This window comes from Electrona antarctica, assembly GCF_951216825.1.
Source record: "Electrona antarctica genome assembly, chromosome: 2".
NCBI classification, from domain to species: domain Eukaryota; kingdom Metazoa; phylum Chordata; class Actinopteri; order Myctophiformes; family Myctophidae; genus Electrona; species Electrona antarctica.
The window spans coordinates 15227772-15245595 of NC_136807.1; the positions used below are offsets into that span (position 1 = coordinate 15227772).

The 17824-nt window shown below is 49.1% G+C and overlaps 1 protein-coding gene across 1 annotated transcript; it reads left to right on the forward strand.

Moving 5' to 3' along the window:
- On the forward strand, positions 1–17824 carry LOC306932250 (ammonium transporter Rh type B-like; the record flags this gene model as incomplete). Its single annotated transcript, XM_079513975.1, has 5 exons — positions 1–201; positions 2584–2881; positions 3256–3361; positions 3848–4210; positions 17353–17824. 5 exons carry the CDS (start codon positions 1–3, stop codon positions 17822–17824), a joined length of 1440 nt encoding a protein of 479 aa, XP_079370101.1.

The window sequence follows — 17824 nt, forward strand, 5'->3', positions numbered from 1 at the left end:
ATGAAGGGGCAGACTTCTTCCACCACCAGCCTCCGGGTGAGGCTACCCGCATTCGTCCTGGTCACAGAGGTGCTCTTCCTCGCCCTCTACTATGCCTTCGTCACGTACGACGAGCATACGGACGCCAAGCTTCAGAGCAACGAGACCGACCCCATGGCCAACGCTGTGTACAGAGACTACCCCTTCTTCGTTGACATACAGGTAGGTAGTGGATGGGTTGTTGGGACGATGTGGAAATGACACGCATTGCCAGATTTATAAGAGTTGAGGCCTCTCCTGGGCTACAGTATTTTTTGAGTGGTGTAAACCACTCCTACAACTGGCTTTTGTGTGCATAAAAAAATTACCATGGTTGCTATGTTCAAAATAATTTCTGACGTAATTAAATCACACCCGGGTGAACTGGATGACCGTAGCAACCGTGGTCATTTTCTCTGCGCAAAAAAAGCCAGTTGTGAAATCACATCCAGGTGTGATACATACATTTATCAAAAATGATAGCTTTTTTTACTTAACATATTTTGTGTGATTTCATTACGTCAGACATTACGTCAGACCACAGCTGATCATGCTATATAAAACCTTACACCACTCAGTTCACACGGGTGTGATTTTTTAGGCTCTTAATTGGCGTTTGTTTTGGCAGAAATATTTTTGGGGGAGCGGCAAAAACACCCTAAAACTAAATATACAATGACTAAACACAAATCTCACTTGAATTGGATTGTAATACTTTACCATTGCATCATTAAAAAAAGGAGGGGGGGCTCTGGGCTGCAGCCCACCCTAGCCCAGTGGTAAATCTGGCCCTGATTACATGTCACATTTATTGTGGCAAACATAATTGCAATATGATAATCAAAATATGCTTAAAACTTAAAATGCCACTTTTGTTAACCCCAGCATCCCTATTCGTTGTGAACTTGTAGATCTGCTATTTCTGGCTTATCAATTGTGACCAGATTTGACTGAGAGTCTGCCATCGCGCAAATTCCAGCTTTTCACCAGAGGAGAAACACTTTTTTTCAAAATGAGTTAATAGCATGCAGGCAGACTCTTCACATACTAGAGCATATCTGGAAATGTAAATATGAAATAAATGCTTAAACATGTAGCTAGGTGTAATGTTAGAGACCACAGAAGTTAACCTTTCAAGCCTGTTTTCTCAACTCGCTCTACTCTATAAGCCATATCCCCAAAACCGGTGGGTCAAACTGAACAACCAATATGTCAATTTAAAGCTATGATTCCCTGCTTTCATATGACATGAAAAAACGAAAATTAAAAAAAATCCAATGGCAGTCCCTCAGTCAAATTTGGTCACAATTTATAGTGTGAAATGAGAGCGTGCCAAATGTGCTCTTTACAGGTCAGTTTTATTTTGTATGTATAGAGGGTATGCACTTGCATAAAGTGAGGGTCAAATCGTGTGTTTAACGTTGTTTAATACAATCACATTTTTGTTTTGGATTTGTGAGCTGTCAAGGCCAGAAAGTAGTCTTTTGTCACTCAGTATTGATTGAAACCTTTATTTCAGGGGAATCCAATTGAGACCAAGGTCTCTTTTTCAATGGCGCCCTGTATACAAACAAAGAACAATTACAGCAATGATTTTACATACATGACAAACACACAAAAATATATAATACAAAAACACACACCAGAAAACAGAAACAGAATCAGAATCTTAAAAACACATATTACAAAAAGCAGGTGCATACGCCTTCTTCTAGTGTGAGGTCAGTTAAAAATCTTTTAAAGATATCATATGAAACAAGGACATCCAGCTTCAACTTGTTTTGACAGATATTCCATAGACGTGGAGCATGTACCCTGAAGGCAGTATCTCCCAGTTTAGAAGAGGTTTTTGGTACCTTCAACAGAAGCCTATCTTGAGATCTGGTACCATAACTTGAGGTATTGGGTTCTAGCAGCTTTGTCAAATACAGGGGTAGTTTGCCAAGTAGTGCTTTGTAAGTGAACAGGGTCAGGGTAGCATGTTGTTTCCTTCTAAGTGACAGTGAAGACCATTCTACTGATGTGTATAGCGTGCAGTGATGGGTTCTGTAACTTGCTCCTGTGATAAAGCGAAGTGCACTGTGATAGATTGCATCCAGGGGTTTTAAAATACTGTCAGTAGCATGCATATATAAAATATCTCCATAATCAAATATTGGCATGATTGTTGCTTGAATTATCCTCTTTATAGGCGTTCCCGCATAACTTCTGGGTATGTAGATGATGTCACGTGCATACCCCCTAGTGTGAGCAGGTGAGGGGCGCTAGCCCCTCCTATGCCCAGCTTTGAGGTTTGTGTGAACACAAACATTGGCTGATGATTGGCTGATCACCCCATAGCGATGATTTGATTGGTTGAGCAAAGTACATATTGAGGCTAAAAGTGAGGGCAGAAAAGTGAAGACGCCAAATGTGATTGGCCGGAATGACATTTGTGATGATTTGATTGGCTGAGCACGGAATGTGATGTATAATGATGATAAGAGCGCCCCTCACTTTTTTTTAATCACGATAAACGATAAAACATTGATCATCGACCCATTGCATCTCTGACATACTGTACAGGTCATGATATTCCTCGGCTTCGGGTGCCTGCTGGCCTTCTTCCGTCTGTACGGCTTCGGGGGGATGGTGTTCAACTTCCTGACGGCCACTTTTGCCACCCAGTGGGCCGTCCTGGTGCAGGGCTACTTCCAGTTCAGCGGCGAGGACGGAAAGATCCACCTGGGCGTGGTCAACCTCATCAACGCCGAGTTCGCGTGTGCCGTGGTGTTGATCTCCTTTGGCGCCGTGCTGGGGAAGACCAGTCCCGTTCAGCTGCTGGTCATGGCTCTCCTGGAGGTGCCCGTGTTCGCGCTCACAGGTTACCCCTGTAAATAACATAAGAGAGACCCTACGGTTGTGCCGTTTGTGATACAAGCTTGTAAATATCTGGAAACCCCTTAGGCCTACTTGGATTGCAAAATAAGATAAGAGAGACCTGTGCCGTTTGTAAAATTAGCTATAAGAGAGACCCTATACGAGTGTGCCGTTTGTATGTGGAACAAGCTTCAAATGTATTTTGTGTTCTCCTAAACCCCCCCAGCCCCCCTCCCCCCCTTTTTCCTCTTCTTCCCTTTCTTTGTTTTCTTGGAATAAAATAACACGAGGGGAACTATGCACTATGCACAAAAACTGCATAAAACCACTTTTTTACTTGTAAACCTGTGATGTGATAATGAAGATGATTCTTCACAGAATGTGCCGTGCTGAAGTACCTGAAGATCAACGACGCTGGAGGCTCCATCCTGATCCACCTGTTCGCCTGCTACTTCGGCCTGGGCGTGACGTTCGTGCTGTACAGGTAGGGGTGGGTGATATCATGATAAATATCGTTGAGACGATACAATGTCTCCACAATATGCCTTTTCAGAGATATCGTACATATTGTGATACAGTGAATGCATATTCTATGATTTGCAGTTCTATACCTTAATAATACTTCTGTAGAGCGACAGTTTTGTTCGCCAAAAATAAGTATTTTTGTCTAAAATGGTCTCTTACTCTTTGTCTTTCAGTTATTTTTTATCAGCTATTTGCTTCAGAATGCACATTGAGAGTCATCTCTGACGATCTATTATCGTCAGAGATGACTCAATGCGTATTCTTCGCAAATTGCTGATTAAATAACAAGGGTTATTGCATAATCTCCCGTTTTTGTTACCTTGTAGGTGGTTGTACTGTTAAGTAACTTGAAAAATAACCATCAAAAACGTGTGAAAAGATATTGTGATAATATCGTGTATCGTGATACTGCTTGACAAAATATATGGCCCACCCCTATGTACAGGCCCGGTCTGAATGAGGGCCACGCCAAGGAGTGCACAAGCTACCGCTCGGACATCCTGTCCGTGATAGGCACCCTGTTCCTGTGGGTGTTCTGGCCCTCCTTCAACTCGGCGCTGGCGATGAAGGGGGACGACCAGCACCGCGCCATCCTGCACACCTTCATCGCGCTCAGCGCCTCCACGCTCACCGCCTTCGCCCTCTCCGCCGCGCTGAATCGCGACGGCAGGCTCAGCATGGCGGACGTGCAGAACGTGACGCTGGCCGGCGGGGTGACGGTGGGCGCCTCCGTGGACATGATGATATCCCCAGCGGGCGCGTACGCCCTGGGCATGCTGGGCTGCACCGCCTGCATGCTGGGATACAGGTACTGTAGGGATGTTAATAGTTCATTGATTCATAGTTAAGAAATTCTATTTAACAGTTAACAATTAATCTAAACTTTCTGCGGTTCTATCATTGGGCGGTTTTCTGTGAATCTAATGCTGTCCGCACGTGGCCGAGGAACGCACATGTGGGCCGGTTAAAAAAAAGTCCCACCCCACCTTGGTAGCCACAGAAACATCTTCATTTAATTGTATTCCTCATACAAAGATGCCATTGCCTGGCCCTGTATCGCAAATGGTCAATAATTGATACATTTTAATTACCCTAATTAATAATGCTAATATAAAGGACTGTATTACTGTATTACTTCGATAGCCAGAGCTCCGGAACTGTAAAAAATACTTTTGAAAGTAATCAGAGTACAAATAAATACTCGGCACCAAAAATCTAGGCAGAGAGCCTTTAAAATGGTTTTAAACCTTTTAGATTATAAAGTTAAGAATTAGCTTTAACAGGAATACTTTAAAGGAGAATGATCAATATTCAAATGTTACCTTAAGCAGGAAATACTCTTTAGAAAAATACCTTTAAATACCCAATAGAAAAGATGAGTCCACAGAAAGAAATGATTGTCCAGTCAGAAGCATATATGATTTTCGCCAATTCATTTTAGTTCGGAGTACAGAACAGATCCCCATACAGCCAATTACAAAATGTCTCTCTCCCGTCTCGCAAAATGGAGACGGTTTATATATCATTTTAATCAAGATTTGAGAAGGCACATAGAGCACCAGGGAAGCTCATACAATCACATCCTGTCAAAACCAGGAAGCATAAGGCATGGGATATGTAGTCCTTTAAGGGCAGATGTAGTTTATAACTGGGTTCTAGTCAACTTAGTTGGAGACTAGTATAGTTAACGTAAGTTATGGCTATAACTGTGGATCTATGAGACCGAACGATGACCGTCACTACGGTCATAACAACGAATGATGCCCTCATCTTCCTCTTCTCGAGACCAATATATCAAAAATGTCATGCCCACATGACCCGGGGAGGCGGTCTCACCGTATAAATTATGCCCGGTGAGGGCGGCTCCGCCTCCAGCCTCGAACGCCTCAGAACATTCCGAGCGACAGGAGATAGTGACGGTCATCGTTCGGTCTCATAGATCCACAGTTATAGCCATAACTTACGATCTATATCGACCTCACTCTGACCGTCACTACGGTCATAACAACGGATGACTTATACCAACCGGGTCGCGAGGAACAGGGTACTCAGCCCCATCACCATCTCGCTGGGCAGCTGCAAGCAGGACGGTGGAACCCAGCGATAGCTGGGATTCCACGTTCAGTCTGTAGAACCTCGCAAATGTGCAAGGCACAGTCCATGAAGCCGCTGCGCAAATGTCCTCCATGGACACTCCACTTAGTGCAGCCCAAGAAGTGGCCACCCCCCTTGTGGAGTGGGCCACCACATTCTCAGGGACCGGCTGGCCTAGATCAACATAGGCCGCCGAGATTGTGTCCACAAGCCAATGCGACAGCCGTTGCTTGGACAAGGGAAGCCCCAACCTCCTGCCCCCATAGCAGACAAACAGCTGCGTGCCTGGGCCTCGTATGGCCTGTGTGCGATCCACATAAGCACGAAGTGCTCGGACTGGACACAATGTAGAAAGGCCCTCCACAGTTTCCTGGGGGCCCAGAGCAGAACGCAATGCCGTAATTTCCAGCACTCGGTTCACCGTCTGCGGAGTAATTACTTTGGGCAGAAATGCCGGGTTAGGCCACAGCGACACCCCTGTGCCCTCGGGTTTCCACCTCATGCAGTCTTGGCTGACTGACGAGGCCTGCAGCTCACCGATGCGTTTGGCAGAGGAAAGCGCCAAAAGAAGTGCCGTCTTACGAGAGAGGGATTTCAGATCGGACTGATCCATCGGCTCATACGGGGCTCCCATCAAGGACCGCAGTACCAGAGGGAGATCCCAAGCAGGGGCCCTCAAGGCCCGTCCGGGGCGTAGCCGCTTGACACCAGCCATGAACTGAGTGACAAAAGTATGCCTACCAACTGGTAGCCCATCAACCTCCTCATGCCGGTGGGAAATAGCGGCGGAATACACCCTGATGGTGCTGGCTGCTCTGCCAGCATCCAAGAGGGACTGGAGAAAACGTAAAACCAGGGATACGTTGCAGGTGACAGGATTCGCTTGCTGGGCAGCACACCAGGCAGAGAAGCACTTCCACTTGTGGTCGTAATTGGCCCGGGTGGAAGGCGCCCTGGCATTACGCATTGTGTCAAGGACGGCCTCATCTAGCCCTTGAGGGAGGGGCTCAGAAGAGGCCAGGCCCAGAGCTGCAGAGTCATCGGCTTGGGGTGCCAAATCTGACCCTCTGCCTGGGACAAGAGGTCTGCTCTGGCCGGCAGAGGCCATGGAGACCCCTGAACCAGCTGAAGGAGGTCTGGAAACCAATGTCTCCCTGGCCATCGGGGTGCAATCAACAGAATCCTGTAGCAACCCAGCCTCACCCGATGCAACACCTGAGGAATCAGGGGCAGTGGAGGGAAAGCGTACATCAAGCCGTCCGGCCACTCTCCTGACAGAGCATCCAGGCCCAAGGGGCCCCCCTGGCCCGTCAGGGAGAACCATAGCTCGCAGTGAGCATTCTCTCGAGAGGCGAACAGGTCTGCTCGGGCCCGGCCGAAGCGGGTCCATATCTGTGAGATCACCTGTGGGTGAAGTCTCCACTCGCCGGAGAGGGGGCCGGACCTGGACAGAAGGTCTGCTGCCATGTTCACTACTCCCGGCACATAGATTGCCCTGAGGGAGGCCAAGCAAGGCGCGGCCCACCACAACAGTTCCTGAGCCACCTGTAGGCAACGAAGTGACTTCGTGCCCCCCTGGTGATTTATATGATAGACCGCTGAAGTGTTGTCTGACCTCACCAGGACATGCTTGTCGCGGATAAAGGGGAGGAGAGCCCTGAGGCCGAGGTGAACAGCCCTCAGCTCCAACACATTGATGTGTTCGGACGTCCAAGGAAGCGCCCACTGACCTCTCGCTGTCCTGCCTTCCCATACGGCTCCCCAGCCGGTCTGGGAGGCATCCGTCGTCACCACAGTCCTCCTGAACGGAAGGTCCCGAAGCGGGACCCCTCGTGTCAGCATCGTGCAGTCCCTCCACGGCCGTAGAGCGTGAAGGTAAGGCCTTGTCACCACCAGCTTCACATGCCGGTCCCGCTTGGGATCGAGGCCGAATGAATTCAGCCACCTCTGGAGAGGTCTGGCCCTGAGCAGGCCGAGTGGGACGACTGCTGTGGCGGATGCGATCATCCCCAACAGCCGCTGGACCAGAACCATCTCGACACGCGTGCCGAGACGGAAGTGGCGCAGGAGTGTTTGGATCCGTAGAACCCTCTCCGGGGACAGAGAGACCACCATGGTCACTGAATTTAGACACAGGCCGAGAAAACCTGTCTGTTGCCTGGGTTCGAGGTTGCTTTTCTTTACGTTCACTCGGAAACCCAAGGACTGGACATGAGACAACACCTGCTCTGTGTCTGCCGCAACCTGGCTGCGAGACGGTGCGACGATCAGCCAGTCGTCGAGATAAGGGAGGACCTTCATGCCTGAAAGCTGAAGCGGGTACAGAGCGGCCGCCACTACCCTTGTGAACACCCTCGGAGACAATGACAGCCCGAATGGGAGCACTCTGAACTGGTAGGCCGGCAAAGCGGAGAAAGGGCCTGTGACCCGGCCAAATGCGGACATGGAAGTACGCGTCTTTCAGGTCGAGAGTGGCGAACCACTCTCCCTGACCAATGGACTGGCGTGTGTGTTTTGTCTGTAACATCTTGAAAGGTAGGACCTTCATGTACCGGTTTAGCCACCTGAGATCGAGGACGGGCCGAAACCCGCCGTCCTTTTTTGGCACCAGAAAATATGTTGAGTAAAAACCTGCTTTCTGATCGGTTGAACTCACCTTTGTAATTGCGCCTTTCTGCAGCAGGGTGGAAACTTCCTCCGCCAGCGCACGTGCTTGGATAGGGTCCCTGACCCGAGTCATACGGACCCTTGAAAAGGGGGGGGGACGCCGTCGAAATTGGAGTTTGTAGCCCCTGGCGACTGTCTCCAGTACCCAGGGGTCTGATGTACGCTCTACCCAGCTGTCCAAGCAAAGCCGGGAGAGACGTTCGACGGCCGGCCCCGAACTCTCATGCAGAGCCCCCTTGGCGCCCTGTGCCCTTGCGGGGGCGACGCCCTTGAGGGCCACCTCTGTTAGTGGCTCGGGATCTAGAACCTTGCTGCCAGTGAGGTTGCTGCCGGGCGGCCGAACTGGGGGCCCGAAACGCCTCATCCTGGTGCCTGCCACGCCCCCAGGACCCTTGGTGGGGCCCTGAGCCTTGATAGGAACGCCGTGGTCCGAGTCTGGAGGTAACAGACCGGTGAAACCGTTGAACGCTCTCCCGTGTCTGAGCACAGCGTTCAGTTCTGTCCAGTGTCTCCTGGAAGTCTGGATGGAACACATGGCCCGGCACAACTGCTTTCTCCCGCAGCTCTTTCTTGATGTTCTCAGGGAGACGCATCTGAGCCAGCCAGACCTGACGACGAGCCAACATGGCTGATGACATGGTGGCGCCAATGTCCCGCGTGAGCTGAGAATGAGCCAACACCGCGGAATCTATCAGGGACCGGGAGTCTGTGTCCTCCGCCCCCATTGTCTTACTTAAAGCAGCCAAGAGGAGGACCAATGCATTCCCCGAGCGAGCTGCACGGGTTGCTGAATTGTACGTGCGACACACCAGACGATCCGTCTTTTCGCACTGCTTACTGGGGCAACGTGGGACAGTGGTAACTCGGTCAGGGCCAAGATCGGTCAATGCGGCCATGCCCTGCTCGACCGGTGGCATGTCTCCCAAGCCGGACTCGGGAGGATAAGCCATCTTTGCTAGGCCCCTGCACCCAGCATTAAATAAGGAGTCACTATCAGGCTTCCCCCAGTTAGTCATTAGCATCCCCGAATACCCCTCTGCTTCTGGAACAGTAGGGGACAAGCGAGCCTGGGACACCGCACTGAAGACACCCGCCGAAGAGGCAGACTTCGGGGCTGTAAGTGTCATACCCAATAGTTTAGCTGCCGATAACACGTGCGACACCAGCGTCTCACTAGCCGAGACGTCCGGAGCGGACTCTGCCACCTCCTCCTCGTAGAGCGCAGATCTGGTGCTGCCTGAGACTGAAGCGTGGTCCGAACGTAGACCACTGCCAGTAAGGGAGCCAGGCGCATGGATGTAAAGCACATCTGGGTCATCCTCCGGGCCAGGCACCCCCCTGAAGGGAGATGCCTGCGAGGACACAGTCTCATGTGACACCGCAGTTGAGGAGCATTCAGCTTCAAACCTCCCCATCCGCTCACTGAGGGACTGAATAGCAGCCAAAATCTCCCTCTGAGTGGCACCCTGCGTCTCCCCGACCTCCTGGGGGTGAGCAGAACGCTTAGGGGCCCGAGAGGTGTGCTCACGAGACCTCCTATAATCATGGTCACCTGAGCGACGCCGATGGCGTTTTCTAGAAAGCCTGTCACTCCGGCCAAGCACCGGTTCCTGGGCAGGGGGAGCCAACTCCCCTCCCAGCGCTGCCCGCCGAGCCCTCTCGGCATAGGGCAAGTCGATGGCAGCATTACAGGGGTCCTCAACGTCCCGCTGCACATGGGCTCTGCCCAAACAAACGGGACATTCCCTGTGGCCATCACGGGGGTCCATGGCTGCCTGACAACAGCAGCAGACGTAGGAAGCCATAGTAGCTCAATTACCACCCTACTCACAGTACGCGAACGCACCCGAGGGATATGCAGGAACCCCACCAGCTGCGAACAGCAGTATCAGGGGCCGCAATATACAAGGAAAACAACCCTACTCACCGTACGCGCACGTACTTGAGGGAACAGAAAAACGCAAACCCCAACCCGCTGCGAACAGTGTGGTAACAGGGGTAATAATATGCGAAACTCAAAATACCCACTCACTACACATAAACGTATGAGAGGGGATTAGCATAACAAAAACAACCCTGCCAGCTGCGGACAGCGTAGCACCAGGGATAGCGAATAGCAGTATGCACAAATGTATAACAGTATTAATCAAAAACATCCACTCACTATACACGAACGTATGAGAGGGAATAACTAACGCAACAAAAATAAACCCTGCCAGCTGCGGACAGCGTAGCACCAGGGGTAGTAAATAGCAGTAGGCCTATGCACAAAATAATAATGTTAATCAAAACGTCTACTCACTATACGCGCACGTATGAGAGGGAATAATTAACGCAACAAAATAGCAGAATAGCAAGTAACAAAAACAAATCCCACCTGCTGCGCACAGCGGTCTGAGGGAACTCACGTGACTGAAGCAAACAGCTTCTTCTCACCTACTCACAATACACTCGGTATGGAGGGAGGACAAGTTAAAGAAAAATATCACTTTGTGACTCTACTAGAAATACTAGTGTGGATAACTACATCGCATGCGAACCCACGCGGAATTGACAGGACTACCACCAACTTGGATGGAGCCTCCACTTAACCCCCGCAGCTGCGGACAGCGCAACAACGGGTACAACAATAACAAAACAATAAGTAGCCGTATCCCGGCCGTTCCGCAACAAACGGAACTCTTAAGGCAGCCTAACTGAAGGGAAAAACCCTGTAGGCCAAACAAAACAAGTATACACAACAACAACGTGTTTAGCTTTAGCAAACAATCACAGTAGGCTATAAAGTCACACAACACTGCAACCCACAGGGACGCAAGGCGCCTGTGTTACCAAGTGGGATCGTAGATCGGCTGTTTGTCAGTAATAAAACCATAAAAATGACATAATGGACATGAGGCAGACTTGCAGGTGAAAGATAAGTTTAATTAATTCCAGGCCTGGACAACATAAATGAAATAAGTGAAAAAAAGAACTCAAATAACATAAGTCAACATAATTTAGCAGAGAGGTAGTGGAGTCAACCTCTCCCCATGGCAGCCCACTCTCTACTGAGCCATTTCCCCTTTATATAGACTCCTGACTCCACCCCTGGCTAAGCAGTCAGCAAATCACAACGCATTTAGTAACACACAAGACGCTCCCCCTAAAGCAATCAATCAGAGCTCTCTTCAGGCAATCAAGGCAGCGTCCCAATTACAGCATCTGCATAGATAAACACAAGTATATTAGATTCACATGTCACAGCAGAATGTGCACCTTCTGTGGGACTGAGAATCAACTTGTTACAAATACAATACAGAAACAATACAATGAATGTGTATTGTTGAACAACATTACTCTGACAGAGGCTGCTCTGTCACATTTCTTACCCCCTCTCCTTCTGGGTTGTGCATACCTGGTAAACGTGACAGATAGTCAGCTATGATGTTCCGACCCCCTGGACAGTACTCAATTGTAAAGCGGTATGGCTGAAGAGCCAGACACCAGCGCAATATTCTGGAGTTTTGACTCTGCATTGAGTGCATCCACTTCAGGGCTCGATGGTCTGTTTGAAGAGTGAACTCCCGTCCGAGCAGATAATACCTAAGAGAATCCACTGCCCACTTTATGGCGAGTCCCTCCTTCTCAATAGTAGAGTACTTCCTTTCTCTGTCAAACAGCTTTCTGCTCAGGAACAGAATGGGCCTCTCTTCTCCAGGCTCTCCTTGGGCTAGAACCGCACCTAAGCCAACATCAGAGGCATCCACTTGTACAAGAAACGTGTCATTGAAATCAGGACTCTTCAGAACAGGATCTTGACATAATAGTTCCTTTAACTTTCTAAAGGCCTCTTCACATTCGTCAGTCCACGGAAGGTGGGACGAAACAGTCTTCTTAGTGAGATTAGTTATCGGCGTAGCTATTGTGGCAAAATGAGGCACAAATCTTCTGTACCAGCCAATTAGACCAAGGAATGACCGTACTTGCCTCTTGGTTTGCGGTCTGGGTATCCCTCGAATGGTCTCCAACTTCTCCACCAGCGGCTTGATCTGGCCATGCCCAATGCGGTACCCCAGGTATGTTACCTCCTCCTGTGCCCATGAGCATTTATTTTGGTTGAGGGTTAACCCCGCCTTCTGAAGCCTCTGGAGGACCTGCTCAAGGTGCTGGAGATGCTCCTGCCATGACTCACTGAAAATGACACAATCGTCAAGATATGATGCTGAATATTGTCCACAATCAGCTAGAACATTGTCCATGAGCCTCTGAAATGTAGCAGGTGCCCCGTGAAGACCAAACGGCATCACTGTGTACTGATACAAACCAGTAGGTGCACGAAAGGCGGTATAAGGTCTACAAGCAGTAGTGAGTGGAATTTGCCAGTAACCCTTACAAAGGTCTAATGTGGTCATGTATTTGGCTTTGCCTAACCGTTCGAGCAGTTCATCGATTCTAGGCATCGGATAAGAGTCAAAACAGCTAACACTGTTCAACTTACGAAAATCTGTGCAGAATCGAACACTTCCATCTTTCTTAGGCACCAAAAGAACAGGACTTGACCACTCGCTCTTTGAAGGCTCTATTACACCCATCTCCAACATGGTCGCTACTTCATTCCTCAATGACTCCACCATTCTCTCAGGAACCCGGTAGGGCCTCTGCCGGATTGGTGTAGGGACCTTCAGAATGATGTCGTGGCTGATAACCTCTGTGAGACCTGGTGTCTCCTGGAAGAGGGGAATGAATGACTTCTGTACCTGGGCCAGTTGTTGTTTTTGCTACCTGCACCATCATCACTGGTTTTGCAGCTGGGGCCACAGCCCTCTCCTTGAATTCTCTCAGCAGGTTGACATGCAGAATCTGCTTCTGGCGTCTCCTTTCAGGGCACAGGATTTCATAAGTTACTGGTCCAACTTTTCTAGACACAACATAAGGGCCCTGCCATTTAGCAAGTAACTTAGATGTACCGGATGGGAGCAATAACAATACCTTCTGCCCAGGTTTCAGTTCTCTCTCTCTGGCATGTTTGTCATACCACACCTTTTGCTTGGTTTGGGCCTCTCTCAGGTGTTCTTGGGCCATGTCTCTCATCTTGTCCAGCTTGTCTCGCATCTGGAGGATGTAAGAGGCAACGCTGCACTGGGCTGGCTCTCCAGCCACCCAACCGTCCTTGAGTACGTCCAGGGGCCCCCTAACCTGCCTGCCATAAACCAACTCAAAAGGTGAAAAACCAGTTGAGGCTTGAGGAACCTCTCTGTATGCAAAAAGCAGGAATGGAATCCATTTATCCCAATCCCTACCCGTATCATCCACAAACTTTTTCAGCATGCTTTTGAGTGTACCATTAAAGCGTTCAACCAACCCATCAGTTTCAGGATGATAAGGTGTAGTTCTAATGCCCTTGATGCCAAGCTGCTTGTACAATGTTTTCATCAGCTTTGACATGAAGTTGGCACCCTGATCACTTAAAATTTCCACCGGAACACCCACTCTGGAAATCAGATCAATTAGACACCGGACTATGTGTTTGACTTGGATAGAGCGTAATGGATAAACTTCTGGGTATCTTGTTGCATAATCACAGATTACGAGAGCGAATCGATGCCCAGAACTGCTTTTCACCAGTGGACCAATTATGTCCATACCAATACGCTCAAATGGTGTGCCAATTATTGGTAAAGGCTGCAACGGTCCTCGATCTGATTTCCGGATTGGAGCTACTTTTTGACACTCTGCACATGTCCTACAGTACTCCTGAACATCCTGGTAAAGTCTAGGCCAATAGAACCTGCGACTGATTCTGTCATAGCTTTTCTGTTGGCCTAGATGTCCCGCCCATGGAACGTGGTGTCCCAAATTTAGAATTAACTGATGGAACAATTTAGGAACAACCAACCTAGGTACCTCACTGTTTGCATTGTACAACAGGTCATTTTTGAGAATGTATTTATCACCAATGAGATTAGCTGCTTTAACAGGTTCACCATTTACTTCACATACCTTACCAAACAAAGGTTGAAGCAAAGGATCTGCTCTCTGTAGCTCTTTAAAGTTGTCAGGGACTTGCCACTGTGGGTCCAGCAGAGTGGCGTCAGGATCTGGAGCAACCGGGACTGGATCCTGCACCCTGGCCTTCCCCACATGCTTGGCTTGGCGGCGCTGCTTTTTATCCTTCCTAACCTTTGTACCACCTTCAAACATACTTTGATGTATATCAGGAAGGGGTTGCAAACCCTTGGCCTGAGACCTAGTAACCACAGCACATGACTTTGACACAGCCTGAACAAGGTTAGTTAGAATTGGTAGATCCTCCCCCAAAATGACATCATAAGCCAGATGATCAACCACCCCCACCATCATCATGTATGCTTGGCCCTCCACCCCAATATTCACAACAGCAGTAGGATACATTTGTTCTTCCCCATGAACACACCCCAAACCTACTAGGTTATCAAAGTTTAAAGACTCATTATTTACAAACTTTGCCTTCACCAGTGTCTGGGAGCTACCGGTATCCAACAGTGCATTAGCAACCTGCCCATTAACAAGAACTGAGGTTGCATATATAGATTTGGGCCTAGCAATTTGCATAGTGGGTTGAATTTCTGGTCTAGGAACATAGCACAAATTTACCTCTTTAGGTTTCTTCAGCGGACACAACGCTGCTTTGTGCCCTGGTTGATGACAATAGAAACAGACAAATGCCCCATTTTTAGACCTTGCCCCGCCCCCTGTATCATGCTTGGGTAGAACCGCATCACCTTTAACACCCTCTGATTTAACTTGACCCACAGTCACCTTGTAGGGCCGGGAAGGCTCACGATGTGGCTCACGAGGTGGCTCCGGATGTACAGCCATATACCGCTCGGCCAGCTTTGCCGCCTCCTCTCCCGTCTGTGGTTGATGCTCTTTTACCCATGTTCGGACATCTTGGCGGAGAACACGCAGGTACTGTTCTAGGATCAATGCCTCGGCCATCTGCTCCTTCGTCTTGATCTCTGGTCGCATCCACCTCCTATAGAGTCCCTTCAACCTGTTGTAGGTCTCCCTGGTCGACTCTCCTGCTGGTGTACTAGTAGATCTGAAACGTTGGCGGTAGGTCTCTTCGGTCACATTGTACTTGGCAAGGACAGCAGCTTTGATGTCGGAATAGAGGTGAGAACGCTGCTCGTCCATGCTGGCATAGGCCTCCAACGCTTTACCGGTGAGAAGGGTGACGACACGAGCAGCCCACTCGTCATGATTCCACCCCCATGTCCGGGCGATGCGCTCGAAGCGGATGAAGAAGCTTTCCACGTCTTCTCCTTCACTGAATTCTGGAATCCGGGCCCCGTCGTACCGGCGGATGTGCTGCTGCTCCGGTTGAGCATGTGTCGGCGTTGTCCATCGGCTGGGCTGCTGGTGTTGTTGAGCTGCAGTGGGCAGATCATAGGGACTCTGGTGACCAGCTGGGTCATCAGTCCCCCGTTCCTGTTTGGGTTTGTGATAAACAACAAATTTCAGATCTTCAAGCCCATCAAACAACTTTTTCTCATTTCTTTGTTGCCTATACATGAATTCTCTCATTTCATTCATAAATTGTTGCCCAAAAGGAAGGCCCTCTTGTGAAGTAGGAGTACTTAACTTAGTTGGAAGGTTTTTCTCAGGTGGCCCCTTTGGCTTTACTGAAGGATCTGGGTGTAGCACCAGCTGCTGGTCCGCCGCTAATTGGGATCCATCTGATGCCGTGGCCCCTCCCCCACTCGCCTCAACCACCAGCTCCTCCTCTAGCTCCTCAAGCTCCTCCTCAGGCTCTTCTGCCATCAGCCCTGGGTTTTTCCGGGTAGGTCTTAATTGTTTGCTACCGCGCCCTCGTCCAGCCATTTTAGGTTTTCTACTGACAATTCCTCCTGGGAGGCTTTACAATCCCACCACTGCCACCAATTGTTACCAAGTGGGATCGTAGATCGGCTGTTTGTCAGTAATAAAACCATAAAAATGACATAATGGACATGAGGCAGACTTGCAGGTGAAAGATAAGTTTAATTAATTCCAGGCCTGGACAACATAAATGAAATAAGTGAAAAAAAGAACTCAAATAACATAAGTCAACATAATTTAGCAGAGAGGTAGTGGAGTCAACCTCTCCCCATGGCAGCCCACTCTCTACTGAGCCATTTCCCCTTTATATAGACTCCTGACTCCACCCCTGGCTAAGCAGTCAGCAAATCACAACGCATTTAGTAACACACAAGACGCTCCCCCTAAAGCAATCAATCAGAGCTCTCTTCAGGCAATCAAGGCAGCGTCCCAATTACAGCATCTGCATAGATAAACACAAGTATATTAGATTCACATGTCACAGCAGAATGTGCACCTTCTGTGGGACTGAGAATCAACTTGTTACAAATACAATACAGAAACAATACAATGAATGTGTATTGTTGAACAACATTACTCTGACAGAGGCTGCTCTGTCACAGCCTGCACCGCAGTGTACGGGTTACCAAAGCAGTGAGTGTGGAAAAGACTACTAGCGAAAACCAAGCAGTCCGCATTAACAGTATATATATATATCTCAAAAGATACGATACCATTCACCTACCGTACAGGTCTCATGAGGCGAGAGAGGCAAAGAGGCGGAGCCGCCCTCACCGGGCATAATTTATACGGTGAGACCGCCTCCCCGGGTCATGTGGGCATGACATTTTTGATATATTGGTCTCGAGAAGAGGAAGATGAGGGCATCATTCGTTGTTATGACCGTAGTGACGGTCAGAGTGAGGTCGATATAGATAGGGAGACTGCTTGTCTGCTACGGCAAAGCACCAAGGCCAAAATAACATGTTTTCCACAGAGAGGAGCAGATAAACGGGAAACAACAATTCTATATCTTCACGCCAGCTGGGGAGAAGTGAGAACCGAAATCAGTGGGACCATAGGGCATAAGATTTAAGTCATTGGGAACATGTAAACAAATCCACAAAATAACAGATCTACAATATTATCCATCAGTCAAATAAATATTTGATTAAGGAATATAATATGCCTATAATTATTTCTGTATATCAGCAAAATGTGGATTTTTATGTTAGATATTGAGGGAAATTAAGATTCTCAGATAAAAATATATATATTTTTAAAAATGCCGCTTTTCAACTAACCGGATAATCGATCGATAAGGTTATCAATTAATGAATTCATCGATAATTCCCATCCTTAACACAGGTACCTGAGCCCGTTCTTGGCCCGGCACGCCAGGATCCAGGACCAGTGCGGCATACACAACCTGCACGGCCTCACGGGACTAATATCGTGCACCGCGGGGATCTGCGCCATCCTGACGGCCTCGGAGGAGGCGTACGGCCCCAGCATGTACGAGATCTTCAGTCACAGAGCGCCCGTGGCGGGTGACCCCAAGCTGCTGGAACTGCAGAAGCTGATCCCCGGTCTGCAGGCGGGCTTGGGGAGGACCGCACGGGAGCAGGCTCTCTACCAGCTGGCGGCCGTGGCTTCGACCATAGCCGCGTCAGCGCTGGGAGGCGTCCTAACGGGCCTGGTGCTCAAGCTGCCCTATCTGGCGTCGCCGCCAGACGAGCTGTGCTTCGACGACGAGCTGTTTTTCGACGTCCCACCCGACTACGATTCGCCGGTTAATTTCAAAAGCACAGTCGCAACGGAGGATTCTGCTATAAACTGA